Source organism: Mastigoproctus giganteus, chromosome 14 (assembly GCF_048544385.1).
Source record: "Mastigoproctus giganteus isolate SK-2022 chromosome 14, ASM4854438v1, whole genome shotgun sequence".
NCBI classification, from domain to species: Eukaryota; Metazoa; Arthropoda; class Arachnida; order Uropygi; family Thelyphonidae; genus Mastigoproctus; species Mastigoproctus giganteus.
The window spans coordinates 33486124-33505796 of NC_143588.1; the positions used below are offsets into that span (position 1 = coordinate 33486124).

The following is a 19673-nucleotide window of genomic DNA, read 5'->3' on the forward strand; positions in this document are numbered from 1 at the left end:
AAACAGTAATCCAACCAATGAAAATAAGAAAAGAAATCTCACAGATCATCCCATTTTGCTTTCTTGTAATGCTAAACAACATGAAGTTGACAATGGCAATGAGAGAAAGACTCCATTGGAAAAAAGATTTTGCCGCCATTGTAACGCGATACAAAATATCTCGAAATAGATAGCATAAGCTTAATATAGTATAGAATAGTACATAATATTGTCAATTAATCAGATAATTAATCTTGTTGAACTTCATTGTCAATTAAATTGTACTTATAATTATACATAAAACGACTTGGGTTACGTAACATAAATAATTAGTAAAAAATAAATAATTAATACTTAACTTGATACGGAAGTTATATAAAGGCATTTCGTAGATGTTATCTACAAAATGCCTTTATATAACTTCCTGATACTGAAACATAAATATAGCGTTATAACTGTGTTGAGATATAAGTTTAGGGTTTTAATTTTGTACTGAAATTGAAATTTTATTGAAATTAAATCGAAATCATGACTCTGACCAGAGCAGCAAAGCAAAAGGCTCAAGCTAATGGGAGTGCTGTGGCTCAGGGGAGAACTCAGTGGGCAGTTGCCCTCTGAATCACAGCCTATTAAAATGCACTACTTCCTTGATGTTTGTGGAGCAGTCAGGTACGGGACATGATACTGCCATGGGGGATGTCTTTTTGTGTGCGCAATGCAAGGAGTGTAAGGAAATCAGGGGACAACTCAGCATTGTTATGGGCCTATATGAGAGCTTGAAGGACAGGGTGGATGCCCTCAAAGGATTAAAAGTGAGGGGCCCATCAAGCTCTCAGCTGTCCACACCAATGCCAGAGCTTGCACTTGGTCATCACGCAACACAGTGGCAGCCCCCAAGGCAGAATGCGCTGGTCCCAAAGGAACTAGTAGTTATTGGTGACTCTATTGTCAGGGAAACGGGAAACATGATTTGTAAAAAGGATAGGTGGAACAGGACCAGGGTATGTCTGCCAGGAGCAAAGGTTGATGACGTTGTAGAGCGGATATCATCTTTTAAGGGCACAAAAGGTGATATAGTTGTTCATGTTGACACTAATGATATTAAGAGTAGGAGACCGGCGGAATTACTTAACAAGTACAGGTCACTGTTGAAAAAAAAGCCGTGAATTAGGGTTGAATTTGAAAGTGTCTGCAATTCTGCCCAGACACGATAGGAGGGAGTATATGATGAGAGCCCTGTCGATCAATTCGGCCCTGGAAGGATAGTGCAAGGCTCAAGGGGTAGAATTTTTTTCAGCCTGGTCTGTACTTGTTAACAGGAGAGACTGCTTCTACAGGGATGGGATACACTTAAATAGAAAGGGTGCAAGAATGCTTGCTGATGCTATCAAGGCAGTGTTAGGTGGGTCGGAAAACTGCTAGATTGGGGGGATACAAGGACTAATAGATTAACAGTAGCCACTGGCAGAGGTGAAAGTGATTCTTGCACTGCTTCTATTGGAATGAGCCGCAGCCTGGGAAATAAGATTTGTACCCCAGTGATTCCCAGCAGTTTCTGAAATATTCAGAGACTGCTGGGAATCATTGGGGTACAAATAAACACATAGGTTGTGTTAGGGTAGCTAAGAAAAAGAACAGGTGCATGTATACTTGCGTGTACACCAATGCTAGGAGTTTAGTAAATAAATTTGATGAATTTGAGGTATTGCTCAAAACATCAAAGGCAGATATTGTGGGGATTTCAGAGACGTGGTGTCACACAGATATAAGGAATGCAGAACTGGAATTTGGGGAGTACAATATCTACAGAAAGGATAGACAGGATAGGAAGAGAGGAGGGGTTATGCTATTAGTTAAGAAACACATAAAATCCAAGGAAGTAAAGCGAGTTGACATCGCTGGACACTGCAGTGTCGAGTCAGTTTGGTGTGACATTAGCAATGGGAGATCAAAAATGAGAGTAGGAGTGTGCTATAGGCCTAATGACTCTGATGAGTATAATAAGAAATTGGACAGGGAAATAGAGTGGGCCAGTAAATCAGAGAGTCTTATAATGGAGGATTTTAATTTCCCAGATATTCACTGGAATTTGTGGGTTGGTCACTCACACACTAGCAAAGCTTTTGTGGATTTAATGGATGATTGTGTTCTACATCAACATGTTCGGGAGGCAATTAGAGGGAGTAATACTCTTGATCTGATTATCTATAGTGATTCTTCATGCATTAAGAATCTGCAGATAAAGGAACCACTAAGTGGCAGTGATCACAGTATGCTGAAGTGGGATTTACTCAAAGAGGTAACTACCATTAGGGGTAAAGGGAAGGGTTATTGCTTTCGTAAAGGCGACTACGATGGACTGAGACAGTATTTAAATTCTATACAGTGGGACCAACTGATGATGTTATGAACAGCAAATTCAAAATGGGAAGCATTCAAAGAACTTATCTTGGAAGCTGCTAGGCTTTATATACCAACTAAGAAATATTGTTCAAGGTTTAGGCCTAAGTGGATGTCAGATGAACTAATGAGACATATGGCAGAAAAGAAAAATGCATGGGATACATACAAATTGACATGTGACACAGAAGCCTATGATAGATACAAGTTGATCTGTAGCCAAGTTACAAAGGAGGTTAGGCAGGCGAAGGCAGATTACGAGAAATCTTTGGCAAGGGATGCAAAGAAAAACAGCAAAAAGTTCTTTACTTATGTAAACTCTAAAAGGAAAGGGATGAATCCGATTGGTCCACTTGATATCGATGGGTCAACTGTTGATGATGCTGCTCGGGTAGCTAACAAACTAAATGAATATTTTGCATCAACATTCACACACGAGGAGTTATTCAGCGAGGGGAATGCTAGAGGTGTATTCAACTCTGGCAGTAAGCTAGAGAATCTTGTAATAACTGAGAGTAAAGTGGAGAAGAAATTGTTGAAAATAAATACAAGAAAGGCTCCTGTAGTGGATGGGATCTATCCAGTTATATTAAAGGAAGCAGCAAAGGAAGTAAGCAAACCCTTAGCCATAATTATGAGAGCTTCCTTGGACTCAGGGGAAGTACCCATGGACTGGAGATGTGCAAATGTGACCCCATTCACAAAGGAGGATCAAAGGGCGACAGAAGTAATTATAGAACTGTTAGTTTAACTTCTGTTCCAGGAAAATTAATGGAGGCACTGGTTAAAGAAGCACTGCAGGATCATCTAGACAAGACTTCAGTTATAGCTCAGACACAGCATGGTTTTGTTAAGGGGAAATCTTGCCTGACCAATTTGATTGGATACTATGATGCAGTCACAAAAGAACTGGGTGAAGTGAATAACTTTGATATTATATACTTGGATCTTAGAAAGGCTTTTGATACTGTTGCACATGGAAGACTGCTACACAAATTGGAGCAGTGTGACATTGGAGGCAAATTGCTGCTATGGATAAAGGGGTGGTTGAGGGGGAGAAGACAGAGAGTGGTAATCAATGGACACTGCTCATCGTGGACTAATGTTATTAGTGGAGTCCCTCAGGGTTCAGTATTGGGTCCATTATTGTTTTCTGTATTTATAAATGATATTGATGATGGTATATCAAGCTTAATGTCCAAGTTTGCAGACGATACGAAGGTTGGCAGGGTTGTCAAGGACACTACTGACACTATGCTACTGCAACAGGATCCGGAAAGGTTGATCAGATGGGCTGAGAGGTGGCAAATGAAGTTTAACATTGACAAATGTAAAGTACTACATATGGGAAACAGCAACCCCAGAGCAACGTATCAACAGTGGTAGAGAATGAAAAGGACCTGGGGGTGGTTGTGCAGGCAGATATGAAGTTTTCTGAGCAGTGCAGATGGGCTGCAAGAATAGCTCATGGTGTATTGTCGATGATATATAGGAATTTTTCTAGCAGGGATAAGGAGGTGATTATTCCCTTGTATAAGGCAATGGTCAGACCGCACCTAGAGTACTGTATACAGTTCTGGAGGCCTCATTTCAGAAAGGATGTAGAGCTGCTGGGACGAGTACACAGAAAGGCAACAAGATTAGTGAATGGAACAAAGGGGTGCTCTTACGAAGAAAGGCTTACGTTTTGCAAATTACAGTGTCTGGAGACTAGGCACCGGCGAGGTGATCTGATAGAGGTGTATAAAGCCTTGAATGGTTTGAGCATGCTCAATGCTGATGGGATTCTTCCTCTTGCTCAGAATAATCACCTGAGAGGGCATAAATTCAAATTGAGGAAAGACAGATGTAGGATAGACATGAGGAAATTTGCCTTTAGCCAGCGGGTGGTTGGTTGCTGGAATAGACTTCCATCCCTTGTCGTGGAAGTTGATAGCCTAAATAAGTTTAAGGCTCAGCTGGACAGGTATTTCGAACGAACAGAGGGGTGAAGTGGAAGTGGTTGTTTTTTATTTATTTATTTATTTTTATTTTTTTATTTATTATTATTTTTTTATTTATTTATTTTTTTTTTTGGCTGATGCTGCATAAGCTTGCTTTCTTGCATCAAATGCCTCTACTAATGCTAAATGCTAATGCTAAAAAGATCATCACCAAGTTGTGGTCTGAGGTGCCTAGAGGGCCACTTTTCTCAACCGTGTACTTAAATGGTTGTTTTTGAGAAAAAGATTATACATTTTGGCTGTGTGGTTAGGACTGTCTGTTATTCTGATAGGTAAATGAAAAATCTGTGTGAGAGCATTAGTAATTGCAAAAGCCTCATCATCTCGACCAGCTGTGTCCATGTGACTATAAAATGAAGCCAGCTGGAGTTTGAACATTAAAATCACCAAAGGAAAATTACCTCACTGTTAGAAAAGTTGAATGGAGAAAGTCAAGTTTCAAAGAGCAGAACTCAGAGTTCCAAGTGATTAGTGGAGTTGGGAGAATGATAGAGGCAACAAATGAATTTTATGGAATGTGGTAGAGAGATTTTAAGCCAGAGAAAATCGATAATAGGAGATTCCAAATTACTGTCTCTAACAGGGAATTTCCGAACAGACATATGCACAAGTACCACCTTTGAAGATAAAGGAACCATACAACAAATAACTTGGACAACTGAGATAAGCAGTGGTTGAACCATCAGATAACTGGGATTCTGTCAGAAAAGTGCATGGGGTTTGGCAGACTGTAAGTGGAAATGGACATTGGAAATTGAGATTAGAAGTGAGACCACGTGTATTTGTGAAATGAACAAGGAAGTGTCTGAGAGGTTTAGATCTTTTCGCAAATAACTTTGTTCTATTTGTTTGACAATTCATGGTGTATTCAGTAGTAAGAAAAGGTGGGGGGAATGCTGCATGAAGTAATGAAAAACTTTTTGATACATGTGGCAAGAATATATCCAGCTTCTTGAAACAACGTGGCCTCAACAATGCCCCCAGCATACACATTACTCAGACTCCATCCACTCGCTATCTGGCAAAGTTCAGGTAGTGAGATTATACAGTAGCTGATCTGGAAGCCTCCTAGAAAGTTACTAATAGGTTCGGTCTGGTGGACTATCTAGCGACTGGCCTGTGAACACTCTGTTTGAGCTGTAACCTCGAAATGTAAGGAAGATTGGATCTCTCCATGATGCCCATCATAACCACATCAATCATATTGCATGATGGAAGAGATGGGGAAGGTTTGTTGGAGCTTTGCTCTGGAGACTAAACGTGGGTTCCATCACTTTGAGCTTCCAATAAGCAAAGTGGTGGTATTGCACCGGTTGATGAGAGTCATCAACCAGCGCAATACCACCACTTGTCAGAAAATATCCACCATGTAGTATTGCCTGGTAACACCGAGGTGTGACATTCCTCTTTGTAGCATAGGTGCCACACCTTGACCTCCTGCTTACGTTGGTTTGCACCTGTGGTCACCTACAGTGTGCCAGATGCCATATTTCAGGACTTGCACATGGGAGTTAAACCCAGGGTTACTAACAGTCTCATCATTGTGAAGGTTGGAGTTGGCAATATCAAAAAATTCTGCTTATTTAAGAATTCAAATTGAAGTACTATACTGTATAATATTATATGTTATTCTAATGTTTTATAATATTAAATAACTCTTCTGATGTTGATAATTAACCCCAGGGGCTCATACCTGATGAGTATGGGCTTGGCAGGGTCCTGAGCTGGATATCATCATTCTTCTCTTTCTTGGTGATTCCTTTCTACTTCTCTCTCTCTCTCTCTCTCTCTCTCTCTCTCTCTCTCTCTCTCTCTCAGGGTAACTTTGGAATTTTTTCTTTTGGCTGGTGCAGCATAAGCCTCAAACTTCCTTGCACCATATGGCTAATAATGATAATAATGAGTAGTGGTAATGAATATATATATATATATATATATATTTTTTTTTTCCCAGATTGATCATATGTAAAAAGGAAAGAAAACTGAAGAAAGGCTCAGGTTTTCATCTAGATCTTCTTCTAATTGGTTACATGCAAATAGGCTGTGCCTTGCTCGGAGGTCCTTGGATGTCAGCTGCAACTGTGCGCTCCGTTTCTCATGTCATTAGTGTCACAGTTATGAGTAGGACACATGCACCAGGGGAATCACCTCATATTGTCGAAGTCAAAGAGCAAAGGTTATCCACATTTCTTGTTGCCCTTTTCATAGGTATGTATTTTAGATTAAATTTAAATATACATATATTTGTTAATTTATTTATTTTCAGTTTTTGTAAATGAAAATTAATTTGTTAAATGAGATTTATTAGGATAAAAATACAACAAGGATTTCTTTTGTAACTCACATTCTGAAAGCATGTATAATACTATATAATATCACATTTGTTTCAAAATGGATTGGAGGCTTTATTTTTTCTCTACCCTTCTATGACCTTGAAAAGTGATAGGAAACCTAAAACCTAAACATAGTAACCCCAAAGACTCCAGATCAAACCTTTAGCAAAAGTCATAGTTGGTGAATGTGTTTGATGTTGTTTACCTATTCAGCAAACTTTATGAAAATAAATAAAATTAATTAATTAAACTTTATGAAAATTAATTCAGTTTGCTGAATGGGTTAAGTGACAAGGTACACATGCGGCTTTGTTTTTTTTGTTAGTAAGCAAAAACCTTGAGCTTTCTTGCACCATCTTGACTTAATTCATTATACAGGGTGTTTCAAAAATGATGGTCAATAATTTAAAGGTGAAAAGTTCAAACTAAAATAAGCAAAAAAGTCCCATTGAACATTGGGCTGCAAATGAACCGTTTTCGAGATAATGCATATTTTCTATTAAGATCCGCCACTGACTATGGGAGCACTAGTTTAGCAAAAAGCTGTGAAGCCTTTGCTAAGGGTGGTTTTATTAAACATAAGATAATACAGTTTTAATTTTTGGTTTCAACACTACAGGATTTTACAGATGTTACATATTACAGGATGTTCTTTCTAACACCCTTTCCTCAACATCAGGTATTATGCTTCTGGGCCTACCTGCTCATACTCCATGTGCAAAGCACCCAAGTTCTCTAAGGCATTGACATACCCTGATGAATGTGTGCCTATTGGGCTGCCTTCCGCAGGGGAAATGCTCCTTGGTACAAACATGCAGCCTCAAGTGCACTGCCGTTGGCTTTTCCATACATGAAATACATGTCTGCATACTCTTCATTGCCGTAACCTCTTTCCATGTTGACTATCCTTTGACAAGTACTAGTATGCCTGCCACGTCTCAGAGCATTGAGAGAGGGGAAAGGGAGAGAATGAGCATAACCTAACTTAAACAGACAAGTCAGTGGTGGATCCCAACTCTGTACAGTTCACCTTGTTAGTGGCGGATCCCAACTAGAAATGTGCAATATCTCAAAAACGATTCACTTAAGGACCCAGGTTTATTAGGCTTTTTTTGCATATTGTAGTCTCTACAGTTCATCTTTAAATTATTGACCATCACTTTTGAAACACCCTGTATATAGTAGGGCAGCCTATGCTAAGAAAAATATCCCCATAAGCCTTTGAGATCTCTGAAGTCTGTCAGTAAGTTAATCAATGAGTCTATTATCATATGTTCCCTCCTGTTATTTCTGGGCATAATTGCAGACAGTAACATTTGACCCAGCATGATCTTATATTTCATTACTGCAAATATGCTTTGTCTTTTTTGCTTTATAGATTAGTTCCCACTTGAATTGCACTATACAACTTTTTGAACACATCATTTCAGTGCTTATAAATAGGAGAAATGATTGTGAATTTCCAAATCCAGCTATAAAGGCCTCTGGAGTGTTTTTTTTTTTTTTTTATATAGGTGTAGTGGGATGGATCCACTTATGCTGCAAGACCTATCTGTTATACAGATCATTTCCAAAAAGTGACCTTCCATAAACTGATGTAGGATGCCTTCTGGCTTCATTTGGAGATTTCTGAAGGAAAGAATTTACCATAAATTCCACATCAATTGAATGATATACATGGGAAAGTAATGGAAAGTTTGCTGAAATCAACATTGTTTTGCTGCAGCAGTCATTTAAATGACTGCTGCAGCAAAACTGCTTTATGAAAAATAAGTGGAATATAAACGTCTGTTTGAGTTTCTGATTTATTCTGAAAATATGGATGAGTTATTCACAGTACTTGGCATTTTATTATTTAGAAAAAAAAAGAGATTTATGACTTTTTCTACACTACATGTTGTACTATTACTGATCTTTCCTGAACAGTCGTCACATAACTAATTAAATGGGATTTATCTCTCCTTTAAAACCCAAAAATTGTATATACAAACAGAATCATATTCATCCATAATCCACTGGGGAGCAAACTGGTAAAAAATTAAACAAATTGCATGTTTAAATCTGAACAGACACATTTCTGGTAATAACATGTTTGGTGTAGTGTTAGTTAACTAACCAATATCTTCTAAAATGCTTATGCTAGCTTCTCAAGTGTGGCTGCCTCAGAGAATAAAAAAAAAAACATTTTAAGTTAAAATGTTTCTTTAAAACATTCTTTATTTTTATTTATTTTTTTTTTTATATTGACAATTATTATTGTTTTTACTAGGTATCTCTGTTTTAATGGCACCAATACTGCAGCAAGTTCCAGTGGCTGTTCTCTTTGGAGTCTTTTTATATATGGGAGTATCATCTATGACTGGTGTCCTCTTTTTCGATCGTGTAGTGTTAATGTTTGTTCCTGTAAAACATCATCCTGTTGTTCCTTATGTGCAGAAGGTTATTATTTCTATATGCCTCAATTTTAGCTTAGGTGAATTCATTAGGATTAAATTTATTACAAGGATTGAATTGTTGGCTGAACACCAGGATTTAATTTATATTAACTACTTTAAAAGTTATGTATTTTGAACTCTCCTTAAAGTTCTTATCCTGTGACAAGATAGCATAGACTTTACACATAAACACAGCTTTACAAACACAACCAACAAATCATGTCACAGACTGTTATGTATAGTGTCTCCTATTAGAAAAGCATTAGCATTAGTAAAGGCACATGATGCAAGAAAGCAAGCTTATATAGCATCAGTCAAAAAAAAAAAAAAAAAAAAAAACCCAAATCTTCTAATTTCACCCATCCACTCATTCCAAATGTTTGTCTATTTTTGCCTTGAATCTATTTAAGCTATCAACTTCTACAATGACAGATGGAAGTTTGTTCCAGCAATCAACCACACACTGACCAAAGGCAAACTTCTGCACATCTATCCTACAACTATCTTTCCTCAATTTGAATTTATGCCCTCTCAGGCGATTATTCTAAGCAAAAGGAAGAATCCTATCAGCATTGAGCATGCTCAAACCATTCAAGGCTTTATACACCTCAGTCAGATCACCTCGCAGGTCCCTACCCTCCAAACACTGTAATTTGCAAACCTTAAGCGTTTCTTCGTAAGAGCAACCCTTTGTTCCATTCAATAATCTTGTTGCCGTTCTCTGCACTCACTCCAGCAGTTCTACATCCTTCCTAAAATGAGGCCGCCAGACCTGTATGCAGTACTCAAGGTGTGGCCTGACCATTTCCTTGTACAAGGGAATAATCACCTCCTTATCCCTGCTAGAAAAATTCCTGTATATAATTGACAAGACACCATGAGCTACTCTTGCAGACTGTCTGCACTTCTCAGAAAACTTCATATCTGCCTGCACAATTACTCCAGGTCCTTTTCATTCTCTACCACTGTTGGTGTAGTACCACACAGTTGATACATTACTTTGGAGTACTGCTTCCCATACGCAGTACTTTACATTTGTCAATGTTAAACTTCAGTTACTACCTCTCAGCCCATCTGCTTACTTTTCTAGATCCTGTTGCAGCAGCGTACTGTCATTAGTGTCATTAACAACCCTGCCAATCTTTATATCGTCTGCAAAGGGATGACAATGAAGAAAAAGTGGACAGTGATGTACCTAAATATACCATCTGCAATTCATCCCATGCCTCACGGTCAAGTACTACCTATTCCTGAACCCCTTCCCCCCCAACCATTTTGCTGTACATCCTGATGAAGATGAAGACACTGATGAATATCAACTTGATATACACAAAGAAGTACGCAGCTGTCTACATCAAGGGATCCATCATTTTATCCTAACCTTTATCCTTCTAAACCACATAAAATCACAGGAAGTAAGCTTAATGACCTCATCAGGGATCTCAAACTGCCAAAGAATAAGGCATAGCTTTTGGCTTCGAGGCTACAACAGTGGAATCTTCTAAATCATTCTGTGAAAGTATATATTCTACATTATATTAAAAATGTATCAGTAAAAATACTGTTCCTTGGTATATCATACTATACTGCTACTGCTGTTTTTCTACCAATCCACAAATTAGAGTGATAAACTTGGCATTCTGGATCTATATTTTCACACAAGATTTATTATTGTTTTTATGGGATAGTAAAGTTTCAAAAATGTTCTAAAAGCCAATCAGTGAACTCCCCTCAGACCTAAAATTCACTGTAAGTTTTAACTCTTGCAAATATACTGTTTTCTTTTTATCATTTAACACTCAACAAACTTTTTTCCTCCTCTTAAAATTCTAAACAAGAGCAGTGACTTCATGTTAACTAAAACAAAAGATGCCCAACTGTAAAGTATCAGTGAAATTCAAGCCAATAACAGGTAACATCAGTTATAGGATACAACCAATTGTGTGAGATCTATGGAAAGGTTTCTGTAGCAGTCCATCTAAATCTTGGTTTTCTGTTATATGTACTAAGGCTGATAAGATAAGAAAAGGTGATATAGTTGTACACGTTGGCACTAATAATATTAAGAGTAGGAGACCGGCAGAATTACTTAACAAGTACAGGTCACTGCTGAACAAAAGCCGAGAATTAGGGTTGAATTTGAAAGTGTCTGCAATTCTGCCCAGACACGATAGGAGGGAGTATATGATGAGAGCCTTGTCGATCAATTCGGCCCTAGAAAGATTGTGCAAGGCTCAAGGGGTAGAATTTTTTTCAGCCTGGACTGTACTTGTTAACAGGAGAGATTGCTTCTACAGGGATGGGATACACTTAAATAGAAAGGGTGCAAGAATATTTGCTGATGCTATCGAGGCAGTGTTAGGTGGGTCGGAAAACTGCTAGCTTGGGGGGAGACAAAGACCAATAGATTGACAGTAGCCACTGGCAGAGGTGAAAGAGATTCTTGCACTGCTTCTATTAGAATGAGCAGAAGCCTGAAAAACAAGATGCATGGTATTTCAGAGACTGCTGGGAGCCATTGCGGTACAAGTAAACACATGGGTTGTGTTAGGGTAGCTAAGAATAGAAACAGGTGCAGGTATACTTGTGTGTACACCAATGCTAGGAGTTTAGTAAATAAATTTGATGAATTTGAGGTATTGCTCAAAACATCAAAGGCAGATATTGTTGGGATATCAGAGACGTGGTGTCACACAGATATAAGGGATGCAGAACTGCAATTTGAGGAGTACAACGTCTACAGAAAGGATAGACAGGATAGGAAGGGGGGAGGGGTTATGCTATTAGGTAAGAAACACATAAAAACCAAGGAAGTGAAGCCAGTCGACATCGCTGGACAGTGCAGTGTTGAGTCAGTTTGGTGTGACATAAGCATTGGGAGATCAAAATTGAGAGTAGGAGTGTGCTATAGGCCTAATGACTCTGATGAGTATAATAAGGAACTGTACAGGGAAATAGAGTGGGCCAGTAAATCAGAGAGTCTTATAATGGGAGATTTTAATTTCCCAGATATTGACTGGAATTTGGGGGCTGGTTACTCACGCACTAGCAGGGCTTTTGTGGATTTATTGGATGATTGTTTTCTACATCAGCATGTTTGGGAGGCAACTAGAGGGAGTAATACTCTTGATTTGATTATCAGCAGTGATTCTTCATGCATTAAGAATCTGCAGATAAATGAACCACTAGGTGGCAGTGATCACAGTGTGCTGAAGTGGGATTTACTCAAAGAGGTAACTACCATTAGGGGTAAAGGGAAGGGTTATTGCTTCCGTAAAGGCGACTACGATGGACTGAGACAGTATTTAAATTCTATACAGTGGGACCAACTGATGATGTTACCAACAGCAAATTCAAAATGGGAAGCATTCAAAGAACTTATCTTGGAAGCTACTAGGCTTTACATACCAACTAAGAAATATTGTTCAAGGTTTAGGCCAAAATGGATGTCAGATGAACTAATGAGGCATATGGCGGAGAAGAAAAATGCATGGGATACTTACAAATTAACACATGACACAGAATCCTATGATAGATACAAGTTGATATGCAACCAAGTTACAAAGGAGGTTAGGCAGGCGAAGGCAGATTACGAGAAATCCTTGGCAAGGGATGCAAAGAAAAACAGCAAAGAGTTCTTTACTTATGTAAACTCTAGAAGGAAGGGGATGAATCAGATTGGTCCACTTGATATTGATGGGTCAACTGTTGATGAACCTGCTCAGGTAGCTAACAAACTAAATGAATATTTTGCATCGACATTCACACATGAGGAGTTATTCAGCAAGGGGAATGCCAGAGGTGTATTCAACTCTAGCAGTAAGCTACAGAATCTTGAAATAACTGGGAGTAAAGTGGAGGAGAAACTGTTGAAGATAAACACAAGAAAGGCACCCGGGGTGGATGGGATCTATCCAGTTATATTAAAGGAGGCAGCAAAGGAAGTAAGCAAACCCTTAGCCATAATTATGAGAGCTTCCTTGGACTCGGGGGAGGTACCCATAGACTGGAAATGTGCAAATGTGACCCCAATTCACAAAGGAGGATCAAAGGTTGACACAAGTAATTATAGACCTGTGAGCTTAACTTCTGTTCCAGGAAAATTAATGGAGGCACTGGTTAAAGAAGCACTGCAGAATCATTTAGACAAGACTTCAGTTATAGCTCAGACACAGCATGGTTTTGTTAAGGGGAAGTCTTGCCTGACCAACTTGATTGGATACTATGATGCAGTCACAAAAGAACTGGATGCAGGGAATAACTTTGATATTATATACTTGGATCTTAGAAAGGCTTTTGATACTGTTGCACATGGAAGACTGCTACACAAATTGGAGCAGTGTGACATTGGAGGCAAATTGCTGCTATGGATAAAGGGGTGGTTGAGGGGGAGAAGACACAGAGTGGTAATCAATGGACACTGCTCATCGTGGACTAATGTTATTAGTGGAGTACCTCAGGGCTCAGTGTTGGGTCCATTATTGTTTTCTGTATTTATAAATGATATTGATGATGGCATATCAAGCTTAATGTCCAAGTTTGCAGACGATACGAAGGTTGGCAGGGTTGTCAAGGACACTACTGACACTATGCTGCTGCAACAGGATCTGGAAAGGTTGAGCAGATGGGCTGAGAGGTGGCAAATGAAGTTTAACATTGACAAATGTAAAGTACTACACATGGGAAACAGCAACCCCAGAGCAACGTATCAACTCTGTGGTACTACACTGACAGTGGTAGAGAATGAAAGGGACTTGGGGGTGGTTGTGCAGGCAGATATGAAGGGAGCAGTGCAGACGGGCTGCAAGAGTAGCTCATGGAGTGTTGTCAATGATATACAGGAATTTTTCCAGCAGGGATAAGGAGGTGATTATTCCATTGTATAAGGCAATGGTCAGGCCACACCTAGAGTACTGTATACAGGTCTGGAGGCCTCATTTCAAGAAGGATGTAGAGCTGCTGGAACGAGTACAGAGAAGGGCAACAAGATTATTGAATGGAACAAAGGGGTGCTCTTACGAAGAAAGGCTTAAGTTTTGCAAATTACAGTGTCTGGAGACTAGGCACCAGCGAGGTGATCTGATAGAGGTGTATAAAGCCTTGAATGGTTTAAGCATGCTCAATGCTGATGGGATTCTTCCTCTATCTCAGAAAAATCACCTGAGAGGGCATAAATTCAAATTGAGGAAAGACAGATGTAGGATAGACGTGCGGAAATTTGCCTTTAGCCAGCGGGTAGTTGGTTGGTGGAACAGACTTCCATCCCTTGTGGTGGAGGTTGATAGCCTAAATAAGTTTAAGGCTCAGCTGGACAGGTATTTTGAACGAACAGAGGGGTGAAGTGGAAGTGGGTTTTTTTTTTTTTTTTTTTTTTGGCTGATGCTGCATAAGCTTGCTTTCTTGCATCAAATGCCTCTACTAATGCTAATGCTACCCTTAGTTTGTATCCAGATCTCCAGCTTCATTTTCCAACTCACTCAGCTTTGCAACAATTGTAAAAAAAAAATGTTAATAATCAATTCAAACTGATTTCGAATAGGCTATGAGTAAGACACATGCTTCTTGGCTCGATGGTTGTCAGGCCTCTGGTCTCAGGCTAAAACTATTGGACATAATTTTTGCCCAGTCTTAAGTCCTTCTCTGTTACAGTCTGATTCTGTTGCATCCTCAGCTAAAGATAAAGCTGATTTATTAGGAATCTACTTTTCTTCTAAGCATTGACGATATTAGTAAATTAAATCCTACCACACCATAACACATTCCACTCAATGCCAACCTGCTTTTCCAACACAAGAACATTAGAGGAATTCTGAACAATCTGCTAAGGAGTCTCTGAGTCCTGATTTTGTTTTTTTCACATGTTTTTAAAACCTGTGCTTCAGAGCTTGCTACTGTTTTGTGTCACCTTTTTTGTACTTTTATTCCATTTGTGTTTTTCCTTCTGCATCAAGATTTACTCATATCCAACCAGTTCCTAAGAGTGTTTACTCATATCCAGCCAGCTCCCTCCCCTCCCAGTTATACTGCCCCATGGCACTTCCCTTTGTTCTTTACAAAGTAATAGAGAAATTAGTAGCGGCATTTGATGCAAGAAAGCAAGCTTACGCAGCATTAGCCAAAAATAAAAAAATAAATAAAAAATATAAAATAAAATAAAAAAAAAAATAATAAAAAATAACCACTTCCACTTCACCCCTCTGTTCGTTCAAAATACCTGTCCAGCTGAGCCTTAAACTTATTTAGGCTATCAACTTCCACGACAAGGGATGGAAGTCTGTTCCACCAACCAACCACCCGCTGGCGAAAGGCAAATTTCCGCACGTCTATCCTACATCTCTTTTTCCTCAATTTGAATTTATGCCCTCTCAGGTGATTATTCTGAGCAAGAGGAAGAATTCCATTAGCATTGAGCATGCTCAAACCATTCAAGGCTTTGTACACCTCTATCAGATCACCTCGCCGGTGCCTAGTCTCCAGACACTGTAATTCGCAAAACTTAAGCCTTTCTTTGTAAGAGCACCCCTTTGTTCCATTCACTAATCTTGTTGCCCTTCTCTGTACTTGTTCCAGCAGCTCTACATCCTTCTTGAAATGAGGCCTCCATTCCTGTATACAGTACTCTAGGTGTGGCCTGACCATTCCCTTATACAAGGGAATAATCACCTCCTTATCCCTGCTAGAAAAATTCCTATATATCATTGACAATACACCATGAGCTACTCTTGCAGCCCGTCTGCACTGCTCAGAGAACTTCATATCTGCCTGCACAACCACCCCCAAGTCCCTTTCATTCTCTACCACTGTCAGTGTAGTACCACAGAGTTGATACGTTGCTCTGGGGTTGCTGTTTCCCATATGTAGTACTTTACATTTGTCAATGTTAAACTTCATTTGCCACCTCTCAGCCCACCTGCTCAACTTTCCAGATCCTGTTGCAGCAGCATAGCGTCAGTAGTGTCCTTAACAACCCTGCCAGCCTTTGTATCATCTGCAAACTTCGACATTAAGTTTGATATACCATCATCAGTATCATTTATAAATAGAGAAAACAACAATGGACCCAACACTGAACCCTGAGGGACTCCACTAATAACATTAGTCCACGATGAGCAGTGTCCGTTGATTACCACTCTCTGTTGTCTCCACTCAACCATCCCTTTATCCATTGTAGCAAATTACCCTTAATGCCATACCTCTCCAATTTGTATAGCAGTCTTCCACGTGAAACAGTATCAAAAGCCTTTATAAGATCCAAGTATATAATATCAAAGTTATTCCCTGCATCCAGTTCTTTTGTGACTGCATCATAGTATCCAATCAAATTGGTCAGGCAAGACTTCCCCTTAACAAAACCATGCTGTGTCCGAGCTATAACTGAAGTCTTCTCTAGATGATCCTGCAGTGCTTCTTTAACTGGTGCCTCCATTAATTTTCCGGGAATAGAAGTTAAACTCACAGGTCTATAATTACTTGTGTCAGCCTTTGATCCTCCTTTGTGAATTGGGGTCACATTTGCACATCTCCAGTCCATGGGTACCTCCCCTGAGTCCAAGGAAGCTCTCATAATTATGGCTAAGGGTTTGCTTACTTCCATTGCTGCCTCCTTTAATATAACTGGGTAGATCCCATCCACCCCAGGTGCCTTTCTTGTGTTTATCTTGAACAATTTCTCCTCCACTTTACTCTCAGTTATTACAAGATTCTCTAGCTTACTGCCAGAATTGAATACACCTCTGGCATTCCCCTCGCTGAATAACTCCTCATGTGTGAATGTCGATGCAAAATATTCATTTAGTTTGTTAGCTACCTGAGCAGGATCATCAACAGTTGACCCATCGATATCAAGTGGACCAATCTGAATCTTCCCCTTCCTTCTAGAGTTTACATAAGTAAAGAACTCTTTGCTGTTTTTCTTCGCATCCCTTGCCAAGGATTTCTCATAATCTGCCTTCGCCTGCCTAATAACTTGGTTACAGATCAACTTGTATCTATCATAGGCTTCTGTGTCACGTGTTAATTTGTATGTATCCCATGCATTTTTCTTCTCTGCCATATGCCTCATTAGTTCATCTGACATCCATTCATCATCAACTGCCAACTATTACACTTTCTCAAAACTTTCTCTTTGATCAGTGATTGCCAATATGGATTCTGTCTGTGTCAAACTGCTAATATGATATCTTTGCTTTTGATACTCTTCTCTGAACAGATTCAATGGAAGCATTTGCTAAAATTCAAGTAGTTGCCTGTGAAACTTTCAAGGCTTTTAGTTGTGTTTGGCTTAAAGGCCTTCTAAACAAGCTTGCATTTTTAGAAGTAGTAGTAGCAAATGATGCAAGAAATGAAGCTTATATAGCATCAGCCAAAAAAATAAAAATCTACACACTTAACCCATTCATACCCTCCAAGAATTTGTGTAGTTTTTCTTTGAATTTATTTAAAATGACTCACTTATACAACAACAGATAAAAGCTTGTTACAACAATCAACCAACTGCTGGTTGAAGGCAGATTTCTGTACATCTATCTTGCAACCAAAGTAGTAGTGGTAGTAATGACATATGATGCAAGAAAGCAAGTTTCTATAGCATCAGCCAAAAAAATTTATATTTATATAAAAAAATCCGCAACAACTGATGGAAGCCTCTTCCAACACTCAACAACCTGCTGCGTGAAGGCAAACTTCTGCACATCTGTCCTCTAACCATCCTTCCTCAACTTTAGTTTATTCCCTTTTGTGTGTAGTCTCAGCAAGTGGAAGAATACCATTAGCATTCAGCTTACTCAGTCGATTCACAGCTTTAAACACTTCAATCAGATCTCCAGGCAGATGCCTTTCTAGGTAAGAGTATCCTTTTATTCCCTTCAACAATCTGGTTGGCCTTCTCTGCACCCGTTTCAACATCCTTATATAAAGTGAGGCTCCAGACCTGTGTACAGTACTAAAGATGTGACCTAACCATGGTCTTATACAAAGGGATAACACCTCCTTATCCCTGCTAACAAAGTATCATTGGCAAAACACCGTGGGCTATCCTGACAGTGTTTCTACTTGTTTGTTTTGTTGTTATTTGGTTTTTAGGAGCATTAGCAACTAAGGCCATATTTCTCCAGGGATATGCGATGGTCATTCTCTGACCTTTCCGCATCCTCCGTATTTGGTGGTCACAGGCTCGAACCCCGGTCTAATCAAGAAGCATGTGCTACTCACTGCTGCTCCTGCCCACCTGGCTACGGGGGTGCCTAGGGTTTCTGCACTGCTCAGAGAATTTCATGTCTGACTGCCCAATTATACCCAGGACTTTTTCATTTTCCACTACCTAGAGTGTAGTACCACACAGTTGATAAATTACTCTGGGGTTTCTGTTACCCATGTGCAGTACCTTGCACATGGGTAACATGCTTCAATTGCAATTTCTCAGCCTATCGACCAATTTTCATTCATTCTGTTGCAGTAGCTCACTGTGATGACTGTTGTTAACCACCCTGCCAACCTTTGTATCATCTGCAAAGTTAAATATTAAGCCTAATATACATTCATCATATCATTGATAAACAAAGACGAAAGAAGATATTTGTTGACACTGAACTTGAACTTCTGTAGACTGTAATTTTCAGGAAATATGTATTAAGGAAGGTTGTTCCAGAAAACAGCTGTTGAATGAATGAACGAGGAAGATGAAAAGTTGGTTCTGTGAGTTTCAAGTTGGACAGCAAATGAATGTTGGCTGGTGGCGGCACGTGTTCGGATTGTTTTGAAAGAGAGAGCATGAATTATAGAAGCCAATTCAGAAGTACAGTGCCTATGGAAGTATCTGTAGAAGAGGCATGCAGCAGAAACAGTACGTCTATGGGAAAGCGAGTGGAGAGACTCTGTTAGAGATGAATCATTAATTAACCTAACTTCCCTTTTCTAAATGGAATCAAGAAGCCTGAGAGAGGTTTTGGGGGCACCACCCCAGATGTGGGAACAATATTCCATGGCAGGGTGGATTTGCGATTTATACACAGTGAGCAGCTGTTGGAAGAAAAGTAACGCCGAGGGCGAAAGAGAAAACCAAGTTTTTTAGATGCAGAGGAAGTGATATTTCTAATGTGCTTGTGCCAAGAGAGATTAGAAGTCAAGGAAAGAGATATATCATTTTGCCTAGAAATCGGAGTGTCACTAAAGATAAGCATAGGAGCAGAAGAATCCTTTTGCGAGATATAAGACAAGACTGAGTTTTAGAAGGGTTGAAATCAACTAGGTTGTCTTTGCCCCACTGGAGAATTACCTGAAGATCAGCATTTAAGGAATTGGTAGCAGATTTTCGAGAAGTTGAAGCTGATTGAGCAGGACAAGGTTTCTCAAAATGGAAAGTGGAATGCAATGTGGTATCATCAGCAAAACTATGGATAGGATTTCCAGTCAATGGAAGAAGGTCATTAATATACAAGAGGAAAAGAGTGGGAGAAAGAACTGAACCTTGGGGGACACCGGCATTAGTGGAGAAGTTAGATGACAGAGAGCCAAATGGAAAACTG

General features: G+C 39.4%; 1 protein-coding gene across 1 annotated transcript in view; it reads left to right on the forward strand.

Annotated features, from left to right (window-relative positions):
- Positions 1-19673, forward strand: part of LOC150075056 (band 3 anion transport protein-like) — a 934629-nt gene that overhangs the window by 861645 nt on the left and 53311 nt on the right. The window contains exons 23-24 of the mRNA XM_090388866.1: positions 6337-6590; positions 8985-9154. Of these exons, the coding sequence (XP_090244992.1) occupies positions 6337-6590; positions 8985-9154 (424 nt within the window). The remainder of the gene's footprint in view (positions 1-6336; positions 6591-8984; positions 9155-19673) is intronic.